At 31.2% G+C, this 22,550-nt stretch overlaps 2 protein-coding genes across 5 annotated transcripts in view; both read left to right on the top strand.

The window, feature by feature from the left end:
* The first annotated feature begins 2,675 nt into the window (after positions 1–2,675).
* LOC123010485 (DDB1- and CUL4-associated factor 5) lies at positions 2,676–13,576 on the top strand. Of its 2 annotated transcripts, none has more exons than XM_044407403.1 (9): positions 2,676–2,968; positions 6,625–6,805; positions 6,853–6,992; positions 7,049–7,178; positions 7,230–7,504; positions 7,560–7,678; positions 7,735–8,007; positions 12,090–12,247; positions 12,325–13,576. In XM_044407403.1, exons 1-9 carry the CDS (start codon positions 2,773–2,775, stop codon positions 13,127–13,129), a joined length of 2,277 nt encoding a protein of 758 aa, XP_044263338.1. In that variant the 5' UTR covers positions 2,676–2,772; the 3' UTR covers positions 13,130–13,576. The 2 variants fall into 2 exon arrangements, with proteins under 2 accessions (XP_044263338.1, XP_044263337.1); XM_044407402.1 differs by having other exon boundaries at positions 7,046–7,178.
* Positions 13,577–16,249: 2,673 nt separating this feature from the next.
* LOC123010858 (integrin alpha-PS3-like) overlaps positions 16,250–22,550 on the top strand; it is a 14,435-nt gene continuing 8,134 nt past the window's right edge. The window contains exons 1-6 of one of the 3 annotated variants that reach the window (XM_044408019.1): positions 16,250–16,433; positions 16,487–16,588; positions 16,641–16,735; positions 16,786–16,918; positions 17,130–17,212; positions 21,816–22,319. In XM_044408019.1, coding sequence (XP_044263954.1) covers positions 16,307–16,433; positions 16,487–16,588; positions 16,641–16,735; positions 16,786–16,918; positions 17,130–17,212; positions 21,816–22,319 — 1,044 coding nt within the window. In that variant the 5' untranslated portion in view covers positions 16,250–16,306. Of the gene's footprint in view, positions 16,434–16,478; positions 16,589–16,640; positions 16,736–16,785; positions 16,919–17,129; positions 17,213–21,815; positions 22,320–22,550 lie in introns of all 3 variants that reach the window. The other 2 variants (XM_044408018.1, XM_044408020.1) reach the window with 2 other exon arrangements.

Genomic DNA, 22,550 nt, shown 5'->3' with positions numbered 1-22,550 from the left:
TGTATTTTTTTAAATGGGAATCATAGATGGCTATGTCATTTTTAAAAAGCTTGTTTTTTTCTTATCTAAAAATATATATTTGGAACAAATTATTATAATACATTTTTAGCAAAAAATTATCTTGATTTTTGTACGCAGTTGGCCATGAAAAAATGTTGCATCTTCAACTAAAAGGATTTAAACTATATTATATTCAACCAGTGTCACTAATGAAAAAGTTTTCTAAGTACTAAGTGATGAAAAAGATGCAAAATAAATTGTAAATCAACTTATTGGCGACTAATAACATTTCTTTGTTTTTAAACAAGCTAACATTACCATTGCAACTTCTGGTGATACATAGAGTGTTGTAAAAAAAAAGCCGCTTTAATTCTTCAAGAAAATATATTTTATATGACACAAAAATGACGATATGGTTATTCAAATACCCAAATTCCGTCTATGTGAAACGTTATCCTACCTCCATTAGATCATCAAAAAAATGTTTTTTGTAATTGTGTTGACTGTTGACACATTTGTTTTTCTTATTTTTGGATTTTTTTAAAATATGTAATAATTTTGTTCTGAGGCGCTCTGATATTTGTTCAATGCTTCTACCGTATCGTATTTTTTAAATCTTTATAATTTTATCTATTTTTTCATCTATTTTACAGTTTTTCCATGGCCAACTATTATCACACAAAATATGTATTTCACTTTTTAAGTATAGTTATAAAAAAATATTTTGTTACAAATATATATTTTTTAGATCAGAAAAAAATATGGTTTTCAAAATTTCCATAGCCGCCTATGATTTCCATTTAAAAAAATACAAGTTTATCTTATTACGGCTAAACTAATAACTGAAAAAATTGTTAACTACATTATTAAATTCCTCGTAAAAAAGTGCCTCTATAATGTCTTTATTTCAAATCCGTATCTACTATAATAACGAAGATATAATTTTTTTTAGACTTCGCCAAAATGTCAACTTTTGTCTGTAAGTCGAAAACAAAAGACGATAGCGGGATGCGGTTTTAACCAATATTATTTTCTCAAAAAATGAGCCCCAGAATGTATTACTCGTTTTTGGCTAAACTTCTTAATTTCGGAGATTTCCTATTCGGACATCCAAAATGCAGCACCCTGTACAGTTGGAGACAAAATACTTTGGTTGTCAATGTCACTTGAGTGACACTAAATGGTAAAGCATGCTTTAGGACTGTTAACCTTATTTTTAGCTACTCTCAAGTTGTATCTACAGGGTGGTGCATTTTGGATGTCCGAATAGGGAATCTTCGAAACTATGATGTTTAGCCAAAAACGAGTGATACATTCTGGAGCTCATTTTTTGAGAAAATAATATTGGTTAAAACCGCATCTCGATATCGCCTTTTGTTTTCGACTTACAGACAAAAGTTGACATTTTGGCGAAATCTAAAAAAATTCAGATTTTCTTTATTATAGAAGATACGGATTTGAAATTAAGACATTATACAGGCACTTTTTTTCGAGGAATTTAATAATGTAGTTAACAATTTTTTTCAGTTATTGGTTTAGACGTAATAAGATAAACTTATTTTTTTTAATGGAAATCATAGGTGGCTATGGCAATTTTGAAAAGCTTATTTTTTTCTGATCTAAAAAATATATATTTGTAACAGAATATTTTTTTTATAATTATACTTAAAAAATGAAATACATATTTTGTTTGATCATAGTTGGCCATGGAAAAACCATTTCACTCAATAAGAGTTTTGTGAAAAAATATAGATATATAAGTGCGCCAGAACTCGCGCCCCAGAGAAAATTTTCAAGTAAGGTAAGATACCAGGAACATGAAAAAAATGTTTAAAAAAGTCTATCTGTCAAAAAAATTTGACATTTGGCATTTGTTATATCTATTTAATATTACTGATGATCTCGTATATGTTTTTTTTACAATTATTTAGTAAAGGGACAAAAATTTAGCCAATAAAAGCCACAAGTAACATTGAAAAAAATTTTTTTTTTTACTTAGTACTTAGAAAACTCTTTTATTAGTGACACTGGTTGAATAATATAGTTTAAATCCTTTTAGTTGAAGATGCAACATTTTTTCATGGCCAACTGCGAACAAAAATCAAAGTACATTTTTTGCTAAAAATGTATTATAATAATTTATTACAAATATATATTTTTTAAATAAGAAAAAAACAAGCTTTTTAAAAATGACATAGCCATCTATGATTCCCATTTAAAAAAATAAAAGTTTATTTTATTAACAAAAGACGATAGCGGGATGCAGTTTTTACCAATATTATATTCTTAAAAATGAGCCCCAGAATGTATTACTCGTTTTTGGTAAAACCTCTTACCCTATTCGGACATCCAAAATGCACACCCTGTACATATTTTTGATAGGAAAATCTAATAGCGTCATTAATTTGAAATTGTCATTCATTTTAACGTTGGACGACCAAAGTATTTTGTCTCCAACTGTACCTGAATCCCAAGGGAGGGAAATTTCAAACATTAGTTCCGGTTGTGAACGACAAATGCATCTGAAATTTCCGTAACTTTCTTTCACCGGTGTTAGAATTACTTTTGCTGTGGTAAACCACTAAATTGGGAAATTGTCATACCTGGTGTTTACCCCACATGCGAGACATGATCCGATGAACGTTTAAAGCCATGCTCGCTCATAGACAGCTGATTGTGACATATGTATCCTCTTGACGTTTCGTAGAAAATCAACGGAATATTTTTGTCAACAAAGTGCAGTTTTTGTGAGTAAAATATAAGTTTTTCTCGATGGCTAAGCCTTCGCCACTGAATCCACTTCGTCACATAGTCGAAAGACAATACAAAGACAATGTGTTTATTAAAAATAAAATATTCAAGGAACGGCTAGCAAAGGCGAGGAATTTGTATAGAAAAGATCTTTTGGCCCATTATGGGTGTGTTAACGCCATCGAATTTTCAGCCGAGGGAGACCTTCTGGTATCAGGTAAGTCAGTTTTTCAATCGTTGTGATTGATTCGATTCGATGAAATTTTATTTTAATTAAAATCGCCGAGTGTGCAGGTTAGATGAGATGTTTGCACACTGGTTTTGCAACTTTGTAATGCATAAACCGTGCTTGTATCCCTTTATTTTACTAACAGGTGGAACGAGACTGGGAGATTTTTAATTACAAGACGACGGGAAACACCTATTTGTGTATTTTTTACCAAATACTTCAATTCTACACCCTGACACCTTCTAATTCCTTATATAATTCGTCATTAGAAGTGACTGCCTTGGACCATTTCCCCAATAAAATAAATATTTCAAGAAAAAAAATCAAGTTTTTCTACACGAAGTCTAATAAATATCGTAATAAAACAACGGTCTAGATCTTTAAAGTTGGTTAAGGGCAAAGATCTAACAGCGAAGAAAATAATAATTAATCATTACTATTTGATAAAGACATTAAAAGAAAAATGCAATATTACGAAACTTCTATTTTTGTTTTGTGACAAATAATCGAGAAAAGAGTGACTAAACGATGGTTTTGACGTAGTTTTGCTCATTTTTTGGACGTAGAAACAAACAAAACAAATTTGGTAACTTATGCGTATCATGCTACCATGTTCATAAAAAAATTCTAATCGAAGTGTCCTACGACTTTGAAATTAAGTTGGCAGCATAAACTGTCAAAAATCAAACGTCACACTTTTATAATAGTCAAATGTCATTCATTTCCAAGGAGCAGCTGCTGGCATGGCTGTCATGATGACAGTGTCATCTGACCTTATTTAATATTACTAATAATTCGGTGTTGCCAATTTAATTTTAAAGTCACAAGTTACTTTGATGACAAGTTACATTTGTAAAACAAATGTATTGTGTAAATTACAATTAGTTGTCAATGTTGTCAATGGATAAAGTATTTGATAGACATTAAAAGAAAAATGCAATATTACGAAACTTCTATTTTTGTTTTGTGACAAATAATCGAGGAAAGAGTGACTAAACGATGTTTTTGACGTAGTTTTGCTCATTTTTTGGACGTAGAAACAATTTTCGAAGAGCAATTCACAATAAAACGAAACAAATTTGGTAACTTATTCGTACCATGTTCATAAAAAAAGTGTCCTACGACTTTGAAATTAAGTTGGCAGCATAAACTGTCAAAAATCAAACGTCATTCATTTCCAAGGGGTAGCAGCTGCCGGTATGGCTGTCATGATGACAGTGTCATCTGACGTTATTTAATTATACTAATAATTCGATGTTGCCAATTTAATTTTATAGTCACAGGTCACTTTGATGAGAAGTTACAATTGTAAAACAAATAATGTATTGTGTAAATTACAATTAAGTAGTTGTCAATGTTGTCATTACCTGTAAATGGAAAAAGTAATACAACAGTTAATAAAAATGAAAATGATTTTTGACAGTTTTCGTTGTCAAATTTTTAAATGTTTTTCCTATTTCCTTGATATTCACCTGAGCCGTCTTTCGATTGTTGATTTTATTATACAGGGTCGATAAAAAATATGGATACAGCTAAATATTTTCAGAACGTTGTAGCAGAGCACCTTGAAATTTGGGAAATAGTTTACCTAATATCTGGTCAAACTTCAGGCGGCAAAGAGCTATCGATAGATAAAGACAACATTTCTAAGGATAAAAAAATACATTTTTCAAAATTTAATTACTTCGATCATTTTTTTAAACAAGATATGTATGTCTTACATCACAGAACTCAGAAAAAAGTGCCCTTCTTAAAAATATTAAATTTGACCCTTCTTGACATTAAAAAAAATCAAGTTTTGGAATTAAAGTGGCGTATAACTTTTAAATTAAGTTGGCAACATTTCGATGTGAGGTATGTCTTATTTCATATCTAGTGTCTCTATTTTATTCAGTGTTGTTCACTTACCTAATTTTAAGAACATACCAGGTGGATAAAAAGTATGGAACCAAACGTTTTTTGCTTAAACTATTTATTTATTGAAAAAACTAATTATTGAGTGATAAAGTACTATAAAAATGTGATGATTTAACAAGAATAACATTTTTCGAAATTTTCTTTTGTTTTTGAGTTCTACAAAAAATATTTTTTTTTAATGGCAACCCACTATAAAATCATTTTTCTCATAAAAGCTATACTCTAAAGATTACAACTATCTGCTTTATATTTAATTTTTTCAAAAAAAATTTTTCACATAAATGCAATTTTGACAAAAAAAAAATCGCGTAACTCAAAAACAAAACAAAATTTCGTTCTGAAAATACGATCACATTTTTTATATTACTCTAATTTATATTAATTATTATTTTCTGGAGGCAAATAGTCAAAAATAAAACCGCTTGGTTCCATACTTTATATTCATCCTGTATGTGACTTTGATCAGAAATTGCACTGTATTACATTCAAGTACCGGGTGACTGTAAATGATTGTGATTTTCATCGTCAAGTTGACAACAAAATTTGGAAAACGACGGAAATGCTAGATAGTCAATAGGAGTAAATAAAAATCTTTTATCCGCAAACGCCAGAAAAATTACCCTTTTATGACTAAATGACACAAGTAATAGTTTTACTTTTGAGACATGGCGTAAAAACACTGTTTTTTCAGCGTTACTCTCTTTTACCTGACATTTACTATGACGTTTACCAATTTACTTGACATTGCATCGATTGATTTTTTACCTAAAAAGTGGGTCAAGGTTATATTTAAATTCTAAATATGTCAGTATAAATTAAATTATTTTAAAACTTTGGCAGTAGCATAAGATGCTACTTTTATTTAAAATAAAAAAAAAACAAAAATCTAAGAGTAGGTTCAGAGGTTTTAGACATTTTCACCTTTATTTCTTCTTTTCACTGGTGCATAATGACGTTTTCCTACTATCCTAACAGAAAGTAAATTTTTTCAACCTAATTTCAGAAATAAAAGTGGCTAATTACCTCTTAGGGAGGTAAAAATTTTACCTCTCCTATAGAAACGGAAAAACGTGCTGTTGGATTTAATGGCGAAACTGAGAGAAATTTTTAGTTTTGAAGTTTTTCTTGCTAGATTGTAGGAAAAATTATATGTATTACTCTGGAGGAAACGGTTTTTTTCCACCTGTGAAAGGAAAAGACACACTTTTCTTCCTTATAATATAAATAACAAATAACCATTTTCTTTATTCTCACTTTATTCTACTAAATTTTGAAAATAGAAAAAAGTATTTATTTAAAGGAAAAAGGAAAATTTATTTAGGAAAAATGTAATACTTATCGAATTTTAATACAATAAAAAAATTGTAACGTTATCGCAAATTAATGTGTTTTCGGTTATCGATTGATAGAGGTTAATAGAGGTCAGATTTAAAGTTACCACTTATAACGTGCCAGATTTTGATAAATTAAATTATCTTTTTCTATGTAAATAAATAAACACTAGCGAAATTTTTTCTATAATAAACAGAACAGAGTTCAAGTGACAATACCCGATGAACATGTTGCATGTACAGTGCTTCTCAAAATTAACGGCGTTCCCACGATTTTCGTGTTATCGCAGAGGAATTCACGTCATACAAGAGCCATTTTTATGAAAAATTTTTCTTAATTTGTCATTTCTAAGAACACAATACAGTCCTAAATTAATTAATTCATTTTTCGTGCAGGTGGCGATGACCGAAGAGTCTTGCTTTGGTCAATTCCTCCAGCAATGTACGGCAAAGGATCCCCCGTCGAAATGGAAACGAATCACAACAGCAATATTTTTTGTCTTGCGTTCAATTCAGGCAACACGAAGATTTTTTCGGGAGGTAACGACGATCAAGTTTTCATTCATGACGCTATAACGTAAGAGATAATCATCGCTAACTTAAATTTCTAACAACTTTTTTCAGAGGAAACTTTGTCGGGAAATTAATGCACCGAAAACCTGTATACGGACTAAGCGTAAACCCCCAAAACGATAACGTTTTAGCTACTGCTGGAGATGACGGGAGGATTTTATTGTTCGATGTTAGGGAATCACCGAATTCTGGTAATTCATCACATTGGGGGTAAAATAAGGGGGTTGAATGTGTTTCTTTTAAGTAGATGCACTTTGTTTGGCAAAACAAAAGACTGGTTTTCATTCTGTGATGTTCAATCCCATCAATCCCAGATGGTTGGCGACGGCAAATTCCGAAGAAGGAATTGCTTTGTGGGACTGTCGGAAACCAAAAGAGTACATTTTTTAAATTGTTAGGGGAAAAATTAATTTTAATTTTTGTGATAGGTTGCTTATACATTACGACGCAACTGCGGGCCCTATTAGTGGTATAAGTGCTTGTTTTAATTCAGATGGCAGTAGAGTTTTAGCATTGAGACGAAGGCTACCTCCGGTACTTTACGCAACTCAGAAAGAAAACGCCATTTGTCAGTTCTACCACCCTCAATATTACAATTCGTGTACCATGAAAACGTGTTGTTTTGCCGGTGATGGGGACGAATATGTTTTAAGTGGTTCTGATGATTTTAATTTATACATGTGGCGAATGCCACAAAATGACAGTAAGTTATTTTGACTGAAACAAACACATTTTTACTTGTATTATTATTTTCTAAGCTGTTGAGTGGGGCAAAAGTCATTTGGTTCTCCGAGGACACAGATCAATTGTAAATCAAGTGAGATATAACAAAGAAAATAATCTGATAGCGTCGTCAGGTGTTGAAAAGATGATCAAAGTACCGGATTATACCACGAAGTTTTTTGTGTTTTTTTTTTATGTAAAGTGTTTCAGTTGTGGAGTTCTTTACCAATAGGGACTTGGAAAGGTTCACTGCAAAAAGAACACACCGACGTTTTTCGTTCGGTTTACACGCATGAAGATTACGTTTATTTGGTTGGACGCAGTGGCGAGAGAATTTCACACGATTACAGTGATCAGTCGACTCAGGAAGATTCGAAAATGTTGGCATTTTTTGATTCGTTGATTCAAAGAGAGATCGAAGGCTGGGAATCTCCTTCAGAGAATTCCGATTTTTCAGATAGTGATAGCGATGGACACGAAAGGGTAAGTAAAAGGGGAATCAATGAAAATGACATAGCATTTTCTGATTCGTTTGTTCATATGAATTTCTAGTTTTTTTTTTTATATCTATTAACATACCAAGGCTGTAATGAATGTCAACAGGTGCAGATGTGCTGTTATGACATAATATTGGTGGTGGATTTAAGATTTTATCGGTTTCTGTAAATTATTGGGCCGATAATTTGAATTGAAATCATTCTTTTCAAAAATTCGTTAAAATAGTATATTGTGTAACTAGTGCTATAAACGCCACTTTAGACATGAGTTATAATAGTTTTCATATTAATGTGCATCGAATAGTCGTCGAAAGGGATCAATTTAAGGTGGCAACCATGTTAAAATTCAAACAATTCTAAACTCAATCTTACTTAAAAATTATTTTTTTAAATAAAATAAATTTTGGGCAGAATTTTTTTGTCACTTCAAAAAGTTCACCGTAAACAACCTACTGTAATCACGACTGACTTTTCTGTCAGTGGGGCTATTTTTGAAAGTAAATAGGTAAGGCAAAATGATATAAACATGACAATAGTAAAAAATGATGTTATTAATGTAAAGGTTGGTTAGAGTGTACATTATGAAAATGACAATACTGCCCGAAATTTTAATTCCGCAACAAACAAAGATTTTTGTCATTATTGATGTGATTATAAATTTGTTCTGAATGACATTAATTACTTTTTGTGTAAATCGGTCTTTAAAGTAAAGATTCATTTAGACCTACAACCTACTTGATGCACATTAATATAAAAAGAAGTATATACAGGGCGATGAAAAAAAGGCGCCCACGATTGAAACAGGCGCGTCCTTTTTTATTGAAACATTGTGACCATCATTCCAAAAATAGTCTAAATATATTCTTTTTCAAATTTAAACAAACAGTTTGTCTAACCGCACAAAGCGGCAATATTGCACAATTTTCTTTTACTAAAAAACTATTTCACTCAGGTATTTTTCGTATATAGGAAACCAATACTGATAGATATTGTTACCCGCATAAAATAAAAAACTGTAAAGTTTACATAATTTTATTATTCCAATACGATACGACCAAAAGGTGTCTGTCTAATGATTTCAATTAATTTTTTTAATCTTTGACTTTTTGACTTTAATCGTTCAAATTTCACAAAACAAACAACATTGAAAATTGATTTTTTTGTTGCTACCATTTCCAATAATTGAATATTACTTGGACATTTTCTGTATCCTAGGATATTTGCAATGTTGCAACATTGATAAATTTTCTTTGGATCCAAGAAATGGTATCCTAACATCTTCAATAAAGTTTATTTCAATAAACTTTTTACACATTTTTTTTAAGAACACCGTCAACTGTATCCAAATCTAGACTTTAACAATGAAATTATTTTAAAACTGTTAATTATATACCAGGTGAATAAAAAGTATGGAACCAAACGTTTTTTGCTTAAACTATTTATTTTTTGAAAAAACTAATTGATAAGTGATAAAGTAGTATAAAAATGTGATGATTTAACAAGAATAAAATTTTTCGAAATTTCTTTTTGTTTTTGAGTTCTACAAAAAAAAAAAAAAATTAAATGGTAACCCACTATAAAATCATTTTTCTCATAAAAGCTATACTCTAAGGATTACAACTATCTGCTTTATATTAAATTTTTTCACATAAATTGCAATTTTNAAAATTTTTTCACATAAATTGCAATTTTGACAAAAAAATATCGTATAACTCAAAAACAAAACAAAATTTCGTTCTGAAAATACGATCACATTTTTTATATTACTTTAATTTATATTAATTATTATTTTCTGGAAGCAAATGTTTAAAAATAAAACCGCTTGGTTCCATACTTTATATTCACCCGGTAGATTTCTCTTTTCTAAAAAGGAAAGTCTATATCTTACTGATAAGAACACAAATCCAATTTTGGTCTTCAAATTCGTCTTTAATAAAAGATCACTTATAACGTATGGGTTAACACGGGCGCCTTTTTTTCATCATACTGTATATATTAGGCACGAGCGAAGCGCAGCTAATGTCCAAAGAAGTTTATGCACGTGTTACATACTATACTTCTTCTACGACCACGACAAAAAATTTACTTAAATTAAAAATTAAATGAAATGACAAAAAGCTAACTTCAGCCCATGACTAATACGACAGTTGCTATTAGCAACGTAACTAATAAGCATATTAGTCATATATTACTTATCGTCATGGAAACATATACGATAATCCGTGTGTTGGATGTAGGAGTAGAAAAAAAACTAAGTTCATTACAATAAAAATTTAATACAATTTGTTGGTTAATACAAGTTATTGGTTTCACACAGAAACTTCATCTTTCATTTTTGTTTTGCTTTAACAATGAAAATATTAACTTTTGTAGTAATGCGTGATCTATGTAGACTTTAAGATAGTCATCGTGGAAATTTTTTTTAGTTTATTTTTTGATCGTTTTTAAAATTTGTTGGTAGACTCTAAAGTAGATATTAATGATTATAATGAGTAACAAATATTTACTGGTAAACTTTTGCTGGGATACTCCTATTTTTTAAAATAAATTTTTATCATCAATTCGAAAATAGTATATTAAAAAAACAAATGTTACAACTTAAAAACGCTCTCATTGTGATACGGTTAGTTATAGTATTATAATGCACGAGTATCACAATGAGAAACTGTAATATGTGCTTGTATACTATTTTTGTATTCTTTATTAATACAATCAAAATCAACCAAGAAGATTGTTATTGTCTAGTAGTACTGTTTTGACGCACACAACACATGGAAACACTAAACTAAAAATTGAATTTCCACTTCCAATTTAAAAAAATAAAATTTAGTTTGTTAATTAAAATTGGTAGCATTTTTTCCAAAGCATTCTTCGCAAAAACACTTATTCTTAATTTTGATCAGCATGTAAAATTTGATCACATCGTGTGATACATCGTTGTAATCAGGAGCAAAAAGACTTTTCAAACATACAGAAATCAAATATGGCGTCCATAAGAAAATCCAAAGTTGAGTGTTGTAACTCTGATATCAAGAGCGCCTTGGAAAATACGATGACAGATTTAGATTCTTTGTAAGAAAATGCTTTAAGAACGTCCTAGTTAAAAACGTCTAGGTCTTTTAGTTTTCGCTTGAAACAATAAAAACGAAAATTACAAATTTCCGTTTTTTCTAATAATTCAAAAACTAAAAATGACACATTAAATTTTCTTTCAGATTATTGTTCAGCATAAAAATGCTCAACTTTGCCCTAATTTAACAGACCTCGTATCTCTTATATAATAACTGAGATCTTCATGGTGGAGCTCGAAAAACGAACATCCTGTATAGTATAAGAGCGATTGATTTTTATTCGTTTTTTTAATGAAATATGTAAAAATTGTTTTAAAACGCCAAAATATCTGGCGACGTTTTTGAATGCTTACCGATTGAGCAATAATAAACAAAATACTTACCGACGAGTTTGGCATAGCAATGAGTAAATACAACTTCCTGTCTTGGAAACAGACGTAGTAAACAGTCGAATAGAGTCTAATTTAAATATCTAAAAAAAATTATTATCACTTGAATGTGTATAGTACTGTGCAATAAAAAAAAAAATTAGAGTAGACGTCGATTAAATTCTACAGTTGGCAACACATTGGCTGGGAATCTGTGCTGGAAATTTTCCACACAAACTAAAAATGAAAATGACCATTCACCGTTTTCGTCTTGTACTGCAATAAAAAATTTCTACTCTAAAGTGAACATTATTTCACTCAAAAGGAATAAAACGCAAACTTGTCAAAGTTTACGCAGACATTTGATGTCAAAAATCAAGATTGCCATCGGAAGGACTTTAATCACCGCCTACTCTAATTTATTTAATTTTTTTTTGATCGCACGGTATTACGAAGATTAATAAATAAATTTTTTTCATATTTTTCGAGAATATGGATTACAATTTTGTGATTTAACACTTAAAAACATGTACATGAATGAATACTATTATTTTGTTATTGTAATTTGTAGAGAAAATTTTGTATAAATTTCCTTAATTATTATGAGTCTACATTTTAATTTTTTTTAGAATGTTCAAAGTCTTTTGAATGAAATGTTTTGCAATGGCAAAGTATCATCAGAGGATACAAAGAAACACAAGTCCAATAGGATTGCTCAATTGATAGCAAAGAAGCGAAGTCGTCTCGCTAGAATGGCACATGATAAATCTTCAAGTCAAGTTTTACGGTTGGTATTACTGATCACACCCTTTACTTCCTCTTGACAAATATAAAAAAATAAATAAAACAAAAATCTCTCTTTAGATATCACTTGAAGGAGAAGAACCGCAAGAAGAAAAACTCGCAAAAATCGAAAACCTCAAAATTGAAGAAGAACGGCTCTACGAAAAAATCCCCACTGTCGAGTCGCCACTCGGAGAAGGACCACAAGCACAAATTCGTCCCGGAACGGACCAAACTTCGCAAATACCGAACACGGCAAAGCCTGCGTGAGACTTGCGACAGTGGCGCCTCAAACAATTCTTTCGACGCCCCCAGCACCAGCACGGGAATCACCAGTTCGAGCAACTCGGTGTTTCGAGTGATAGAACAGGACTCGGACGAGGATGTCCCCCCTAACAACTGTACAGAAAACGGCAACTCCGAAGAGAACAACTTCGTGAACATTCTGCCGACGCCATTGAACGGCACCCACGACATGTACATAAACGTGCTGGAGATGAGCAGCGCCAACGTGGTGACGGTGCGAAACGAGGGGGCCGAGGAGGCGTCGACGTCTAACGGGCCCCCCGCGTGCAGTGTGCGTGGCGCGTTTGCCGCCTACGAGACGGAGAGTGACTCTGATTACTCCGAGTTCGATTATCGCACCCCCGTGAAGAAGCGAAGGGTGAGCGCGTCGGACAGCGGGTGCGGGACGGGACCGTGTTCGAGCACCAGCCCCTACCCGATCCGGGGCTCGAGAAATCACCAAGAGTGTTCTAGTAATGATTTGTACAATAACGAACGCGATTCAGAGGATGAGTTCAACTATGAAAAGTTCAAAAAGCGCGTCAGTAAAGCGAGGATTAATATAAGGAAACAAATTGGAGGCGAATCGGATTCGAACTAAGTTTAGTTAGGTGGATTTTATTTTCTCGAATCGGTGTAATTCTTTCCTCAATTTTATGGCAGTTGTGTGCGAGGGAAACTGTGATACTTTCTGTGATACTATTCAACAACTAATTTCAATGCAATATTTTGAACTCTTTCAGTTACAGGCTATTGAAATCACTAGGGTTTTACAGAGTTGAAATTTATATTTGTTGGGCAAGGAAAATTCTTTTAAGGATCCAATTATTGAGGAAAGACTTATGGAAATCTATTTATCTTTATTTTCATTCATTTTTATTATTCTACCTTATAAATAAAATTGTAGTCATAGTTCGATTTTATTGATTCTGTTTACAGTGTCATTTTATAGAAATATCGTGTTGATTTTTTGTGAGAACGTCAATTTTATGTACTTTCTTTCATCATGTATACTAAAAAAGTATGATAATAAAATAATTATAAGGAAGTTATTTTTAAATTGAGTTTGTTACACTAAAAATTAAAATTCTAACAAAGGTAAGTAGCAGTCGTTTTATGCATTTTTAGGGTACAGTTTGACAAAAAATTGTTTCTCAATAAATGTCGCCAGTGACTCATTATTTGACAAATAGTGGCAAAATATGGAGAATCAAATCTACTCAAACTTATAGTAGAGGATACGAATTAGGGTCGACCTTCACCCATCTGCTTACCGGATGAAACTTATTTTTTATCAAATTTAATATGCAAAGGAATGTATCGTGAATGGGTTGCCTAAAAAAATATGTTCAAGGATATGATTTATTGAAAATACAAAAATTAATAATTTTTTATTACTTCACCTACTTGCTTACCAGAGAAATTAAATACCAATCGAAAGTATGAAAAAATAGGGTTGCCTACCTTTTTCTGTTCACTACTATTGGGTTGCCAGGTATGAACAGGTGAGTCGATGTAGTAATTTGCACCGATCTGCTTGCGCAATAAATTATATATGAAAATAAAGATAATTTTATTGTGAACACGGTGGTATAAGGTTGCCTCCGAAAAAACGTTCATGAATGAGGGTTGCCGAGCCTTAAAATTGAAAAATCGGAGCAAATAAAGATGTGCGAAAGAGAGGTTAAAACTCAGTGGGAAGTTGGAGAAAACTTTGAAAAAATTTGGAAATTCAAACTTATTTTGTTAACTTCTTCAGTTCTCATTATTTTTTAATGTTCTCATGTTGGACACTAAATAATAATTGTTCCATAACACAAGGAGGAATAATTATATTTTATAATATATTATTAAAAGAACTAAAACTCATCAAAAAATCAAAATTTGTAGATGTGCCAATATTGATAATGATAAAAATATTCTAATACAAAAATACTTAAAAAAATGGACCTTCTAATTCGCAAGATTCGTTTTTCTTTTCATTCACCTGAACAATATCCTACTGATTTTAAAAAACAATGTATAAAAAAATCGGAATTCTTATCACAAATACAGGGTGCGCATGAACTCGCGCCCCAGAGAAAGAAAAAAATGTTTAAAAAATTCTGTCAAAAAATTTTGACATTTATTTTTTGACATTTGACATTTTTTTATGTTTATTTAATGATACTGATGATCTTGTATATGTTTTTTTATAATTATTTAGTAAAAGTACAAAAATTTTGTTAATAAAAGCCACAATTAACATTGAACAGAGTACAACTTCTTTGTTTCCTCTTTTAATAGCCTATAGCAAAAAAACTTGGAAAATTATTTTTCCAACAGAAATAAATAGAGTCAAAGTGCAAAATTCAAACCATCATAACTTCGAAATTTTTTTTGATAATTTCTTTTTTAAGATTACATACAGGATACAGGAGAGAAAGTATGGATACAGCTAAATATTTTCAGAACAATTTAGCAGAGCACGTTGAAATTTGGGAAACAGAAGTGTTTAAATTCTATCATTCTTTTTTAATTTTCTACCATCATTTATTTTGAAAATACAAGGCTAACTTGATTTTTTTAATCGCACGAAGAGTCACATTTAATAATTTTTAAAAGAGCATTTATTTCTGAATTCAGTGATGTTTCATATGCCCACCTTTATTTTTATTAATAAAAATTTTTATAAATAAAAATTCTGGAAAAGTAAAACTAAGTTAGCTTTGAAAATACTGTTATTAGCGATCTGTCACTTGCATATTAGCCAAAAATTAAATTTGTGTGCAATAATTAGTTTAACAATGGTACATTTAAGTGAAACTGAGCGTATAGAAATTCTCAAGTCAATGGAAATCGTTTGAACATCTTTTGTATAGCATTAAAATTATGTATTTTGTGTTTAAGCTTTTTTTTAATTAAAATATGTTCTTTTTCAGTTAAATTAAATGTTATTTTAACAATTAATATTAACCTTTACTTATTTTTTGGTCAAAGTTCAGGCGGCAAAGAGCTAACGATAGATAATTTCCAAGGCTAACCAAAATTTTACATTTTTCTAAATTTTATTAACTCCATATATTTTTTTTAAATTTTGATTGTAACATCTCAGAACTCAAAAAAAATATTTTTTAAAAATATTAAATTTGACCCTTCTTCCTATTAAAAAAAATTAAGTTAGTCTTGTATCCACAGAGCAAATAGAGATGGACATTTGATAAAATCTGAGACGATCAAATTTAAATACTTTTAAACAAACCAAATTTCAGTAAGTTTTGATGAATAGTTTTTATAATATTTAACTGTGTCCATCCTTTTTAGCGACCCTGTATATTAGAAGTACATGTATTTAAATTAAAAATCAAATTCCATCTTTTTTAATATAATGTGCTTTAAAAACAGGACAAAATTCGTAACATTTTATTTTTTTAACATTCCATTAATCCCGGAACTAATTAAAGCTTTAGTTTCACCCAGAGACGCAATTAATATATTCTTTTTTCTAGTCATTATTTATCAGTTTTTAATAGCGATAACAAATAACACTCTTCCCGAAAATCTTGAGTTGAGTGTTTTGGCACACCCAGTATAAAAGTAAATCATGATATTTTTTTTTAACAATCAGACACACCTTTCTTATGCTGCTATTATACCATCAAAAACTTCTTATCTGATAGGATATTGCGGTAACTTTATCTAAATTCAAAGTGACTACTTTAAAAGTTTTCGTGATGCAGACAAGACCTGAATATGACACCAATTATACTTTTTCTTTTTTCAATCATCATTTGCAATAATGGTTTCAATATTGATACAAATTTTCCGATTGTGTACCAAGATCCTTTATTTTCAAATTCAGAAAAGTCAAGCTATTTCGGATATTCAATCATTTTATACCCTGGAAGTAAAAGATATCCTCCTTGGTAAGTAGCTTATGAATTTACACGCTAACTTTAACACATAAAAAGGCTTTTAGTAGGTGCCCCCAGAGCCAACAATCCCTTCAATTCTTACAAAAATCCGGGAGCTTGTTTCAAGTGTGGTATCGGCGAAAAATGTAACATTTTTAATTTCACTGGTAATGATTTTCAACAAGTTTTATTTTTTTTTAAACATAAATCAATAAATAGATTATCCTGCATCTATTCGAGGCTATGAGGAAAAATTAGATGGTGCTTGGATCGGGGGATCAATGGACATAAGTTACACATTTGGTCGCGTCGTTGTATGTATCCAATTTCAGCTGAAAACCCCCAATTTGAGAAGAAATTTCAGGTCTGTGCCCCTCGTTGGATCAAAATAAAGAAGAAGAACAGCAAGAATGATGATTTTCAAATGGAAGGGGCTTGTTACTGGTTTCACACGAATGACAATACGACACAAAAATTATTACCACTGATTGAACCCGGTAATTTTTTTTTTCACACAAAATTTCGGAATGGTTTATTCCTTGATTAGGAGTCACACCAGAAAGCCCGTCCAATTGACGGCCCGATAAAGAAATAAACTATTCCGAAACGTGCTTCAATTTTTTTTTGGTTACACTGTTTTATGTAAAAAATTAAAAGTGACGAAATTTTCATAGAAAAGTCGCAAGGTAAAGACTAGTAATTTTTCAGATCATGCTGTTTACTCATCTCCCGGAGGTGCTGTGTACAATTACGCACAGGGAGGGGCCGGAATATCCGCTCATATGCCGGTGGTATGTACTAATGAATCACTTTCTCTCTAGTTTTGTCATATTTCTATTTAATAATAATAATAATAATAATAATGTTTATTGTCCTACAGATGTACATCCAATTACAGGACAATTTTATTTTGATAGATACTTAATTATGTGTGTTAAGTTTACAAAACATTTCTTATTTTCTCTAATAACTCCTTAGGTAATGGTGCAATTATTTATATCAATTTCTGCCGAAATTAGATTAAAATAACGTGACATTACATACAGGGTGTTTGAGGATTGCGAGCAAATATTGTAACCACTAATAGGACTCGTCAAAAGAAACACCTTTCGTTATTCCAATTTTTGTCGAAAGCACGTCATTTCTGAGTTAAAATTAAAAATAAATTGAGGCTGAAAACCCGTCCCCGCCTGTCTTAATACGATGTTTACAATCATTCATAAGAAAAAACTTTGGAACGTAAACAGCGTAAAGACAAAAAATTATCGCTACATTAGGGTAGATCAGTGTCAACGTTAGTGGGTCAATACTTGCTATTATAAAAAATTGCTCGAAATATGGTCATTCGTTGGCAATGCACACTTCTTGTACTCTTCGGGCTAGGGAAGCTCGTGTTCGCACACACAGCCCTTTGAAGGTATAAATTTCAACTGCGTACACTAATTCACTAATAATTGTTTCATGTGAACCCCCAAAAAAACACACGTATTTAAATCTGGTGACCGCGGTGGTCATTGGCGACCAATCTCTAGGGAAAATGATTGTTCAACTCATTGGTGACGACTTTGGCATAATCTGATAGAGCTTCACTTGTAAATACCACATGTGTCGCCAAGGGCACGTCCTTCACCAGATCGGACAACACATTTTCCAAAAAATCCAGATAAACGGCACTAGTTAAACGTTGAGGTAATATGTGGGGTCCAATTTGGTGATCTTCAATGATCGCTGCCCAAACATTTAGTGAAAATCGGTCTTGGAAGTGTGATGTCCGCACACTAGTTAATTTGGCGTTTAAGTAGTTGGTCATAATGACTTGATTGACAATTTGATTTCAAATCGATGTGCACAATTCACCCGAAAGCGCATTAACGACTAACTAAACTGACACGTGTAAACAAGTGATAATTTTTTTGGACAAAAAAGTTTCCTTTTTTCTGTATAAAAACTTTCACGGTTAACATTCAATGCAATTTGTTTTCATTGAAATTTTTACTTCTAACTAACAAGGACAGACACACTGAACGGCTCGTGAAAATCATAGAGGGGAAATTGCAAAAATAAAATTTGGATACGGAATTTGTTTGGTCTTCAATTCGACTTTTCATAACAAATTCTCTTAGTGGTTAAAATATTTGCTCGCAATCCACAAATACCCTGTATAGTCCAGTCAGTAGGGGCCAAAAAAGGCCTTTGCCCTACAAAAGGTGTGGTAGTAGTAATTTTTTAATATATTGTTAAGATATCAGCCTTGACAAAAAATACAAGTTTTCGATCTTGAGGGAGGACCGCTCGCGCCGCCATCTTGGATGAAAGGTGAGAAAAATCGATTTTTCCAAAATAACTCCGCAGCGGACAAAAGTGTTCAGATAAAAGTTAAAGAAGACAAAATTCCTCACATTTTCTGTATCAACATTTTTTTTGTAAGTCTAATGTGTAACGAGTTACAGCGACGGAAAGATAAACATTTTTCCCAGAAAAATAGCAAAACCTCCCCATTTTCGTAAGAACAAATTACACTTGTTTTTTATACAGCGATATCTATTTCAAATTACACTGATTTTTCTTGTTACATTATTGTTATATTATTCATAAATATGAAGCAATATTTGAACCTCAAAAATGACCTATAAAACGGTGTTAATTTAAATAATAACTCGTGTCCTATCTCTACTGATAAGAATTTACAGCCTTCGGGACGTGGGTATGGAAATTTGTTTTTTTTTTGTAATAACCTTGGAACCATTTGACCAAATATACAGAGTGGTCCAGAAGTCTGAAAACGCTTATTATTTTCTGGCGAAACTATCAATTTTCTTGGCAAAAAAAAATATAATAATGGCTATAAAAAAATATTATAATGGCTATAAAATTGCTATTCCAAAAAAAAATTGAATATCAATTAATTGTTTATACTTACGAGATAAACATACTAACATTTTTTTTAATGGAAATCTACCACAATACATATTTTGTAATCGGATTTTTTTTCTTATATTGTCTAATTTTTAACTTGAACTGAAATTTTTAATTAGAAATTTGTGATTTGCAATATTTCCTAAAATATGCACGAAGTTCTCCTATTTTAATTAAAAAACATCAGATATGCATAGAAAACTTATAATTTTGTTGATATACCTCTTAATAACAAATATGCATTTTGCATATAATCCGAGCCTTATTTATGAATAATAATAATATGTAACAAGAAAAATCAGTGTAATTTAAAATAGATATCGCTGTATAATAATTGTGGTGCGGAAAAAAACATTAAAAACAAGTGTAATTAGTTCTTACAAAATTCACCGTCGAAAATGGGGGGTTTTACTATTTTTTGGAAAAAATGTTCATATTTCCGCCGTTGTAACTCGTTACACACTAGGCTTACAAAAAAATATTGATACAAAAAATGTGAGGAATTTTGTCTTCTTTAACTTTTATCTGAACACTTTTGCCGTAGAATCAACCGCTGTGGAGTTATTTTGGAAAAACCTATTTTTTGTACCTTTCATCCAAGATGGCGGCTTGAGCGGTCCTCCCTCAAGGTCGAAAACTTGTTTTTTTTGCCAAGGCCTAGACTTTAACAACATATTAAAAAATTACTACTACCCCACCTTTTATAGGGCAAAACTCCCTACTGACTAGACTAATACATTGGAGACTTTTTTGCAATGTTACTTCGACATTTCCTAGTAACAAAGTATTGTTGGTTTCTCGTAATATAGCCTGGGACGTGTATACAGGGTGTTCCGTCTAAACTTCACATTAGAAGTATTGGGAGTTTGAATAATCGTATTTATTTGAAAATTAGTACATAGCCATAATCCATCAAGTCCTCCTAAATGAAAATATTTTCAAAATGGCAGCACTTTCTTATTTTTAATGGAAAGCTATATTTTTTACTGCGTTTTTGGATTAATCGGGTTATTTTAAGTGATTTTTTATTAGATTTCCTTATACCTAAATTTAGCCGTTTTTGAAATATTTGGAGTTTTTCAAAAATTTTGGGATCTGCACCTTCCACTTTAAAAATCGGTAACTATGCCATTTCTTAAAATTTTGAATTCGTTTATTGGCGTTTTAAAGGGAAAGCTTAGATCTTTCTTCAGCTATTTTCAAATTTTGAAGAAAAATTAACAAACCCCAAAATTTTAAGGTTACTTTTGCAATAATTCAAATACCCATAACTCATTTTTTTCAAATGAAATATCCCAATTTTTATTTTACTAAATGGAAGAGAATTTAATTCTGCATCGATCTATATTAACATTCCCTATACCAAAATTTAATAATTTTTATGTTTTGGTGACTTTTTGTTAAGACTGCCGAAAATCTATTACTAGCCATATCCGTTTTCGTATAGTTTGTTTTCAAAAATGTCAAAATTGTTTCTCAATAAACGTCGACAGTGACTTATTATTTGACAAATAGTGCCAAAATATGGAGAGTCGAAGCTACTCAAACTTAGATTTAATTCATTTATTTTGTATTTATGGAGAGTGTAACAAAATTATGATGTCGTTCATTAAACAAAAATAAATATTTCTCACTGGTGGAACTCATCGATAATAATTAAATTTGCAACTATGTGAAAACGGGTGTGGCTAGTAATAAATTTTCTGTAGTCTTAACAAAAAGTCTATAACTTGAAAATTATTAAATTTAGGCATAGGGAATGTTAATACAGATCAATGCACAATTAAATTCTCTTCTATTTAGTAAAATAAAAATTGGTATATTTCATTTGAAAAAATTGAGTTGGGTATTTGAATCATTACAAAAGTAACCTTAAAATTTTGGGATGTTTTTTTTTCAAAATTTGAAAACACCAGAAAAAGGATTTAAGCTTTCTCTTTCAAACGCCAAAAAAACGAATTCAAAATCTTAAAAAATCGCAGAGTTACCGATTTTTAAAGTGTAAGGTGCAAATCCAAAAATTTTTGAAATACTCCAAATATTTCAAAAACGGCTAAATTTAGGTATAGGGAAAGCTGATGAAAACTCCCTTAAAATAACCAGAATAATCCAAAAACGCAGTAAAAAATATACCTTTTTAATCAAAATAAGAAAGTTGAGATCGGCTTCTGGTATAAGCGGAAGTGCCGCCATCTTGAAAATATTTTCATTTAGGAGGACTTATTGGTTTATGACTATGTACCAATTTTCAAATAAATACGATTATTCGAACTTTCAATACTTCTAATGTGGAGTTTACACGGAACACCCTGTAGATTACAAAAACAAAGAATAAATTATTATTCAACTTTAACACTCAAAATATCTATTAATTCTAAACTCTGAAAAATATGAAGATCAACTAATTCCACAGCATAAAGAGACTTTATTGCTAGTAAAACACCACCACCTTTAACTCGATTTGTCCTCTTTCTTTAGAAAGAAAAACATTTGGTTCTGGGGGCTCCGGGTGTCTTCAACTGGGACGGAACTTCAATTTTATACAAAGACAGTGACCACCAATCTCCAGTAGCCAGTCGTTTGCAAAATAAAAAACAAAGATATGCCGACATTGACGAATTTAGTACCTTGAATGTTGCAAACGCTATGTTAACTTCCCAGACTGTGGCTTACGATTTGCTCGGTTACGCCACAACTTCCGGTTATTTTTACCGGAAATCACAACTTTTGTACGTCACAGCTGCCCCCAGATCGGACTACAAAGGACAAGTTTTGATTTACAAATTTGAAGAACATCCAGAGAGACCGTTAGATGTGAAAGAAACCAAGTTTGGTCAACAATTTGGGGAATATTTTGGTGGTTCCCTGACTGCAGGGGATATAAATGGTGATGGGTTGGATGACTTGGTCGTGGGAGCCCCATTTCACACCACGGGGAAGTTTAATGAAGGGAAAGTTTACGTTTTCTTGGGGAGCAGTTCTGTAAGTACCTGGGGAAAAAACTATTCAAAACAAAAACTCATTTTTTTCAAATGGCACCCTCTATTTATTATTGTACCAATCAAAAGATCTTTTGACAAGCTTTCTATCAATAGGTATAAGGTTTGTATAGACTAGTGTAAAATTCTAAGTTGCTATCCTAAATTAACTAAATTTCGAAAAACTTTTCTGTTTTGAACAATAAAAATCGAGTGGGCCTTATGCACAAAAAAA

The sequence above is a fragment of the Tribolium madens genome, unplaced genomic scaffold (genome assembly GCF_015345945.1).
Source record: "Tribolium madens isolate multiple individuals breed KSU strain unplaced genomic scaffold, Tmad_KSU_1.1 Scaffold_91;HRSCAF=231;Tcas5.2_LG7, whole genome shotgun sequence".
Lineage (NCBI taxonomy): Eukaryota > Metazoa > Arthropoda > Insecta > Coleoptera > Tenebrionidae > Tribolium > Tribolium madens.
This window is presented reverse-complemented; position numbering and strand designations above follow the sequence as displayed.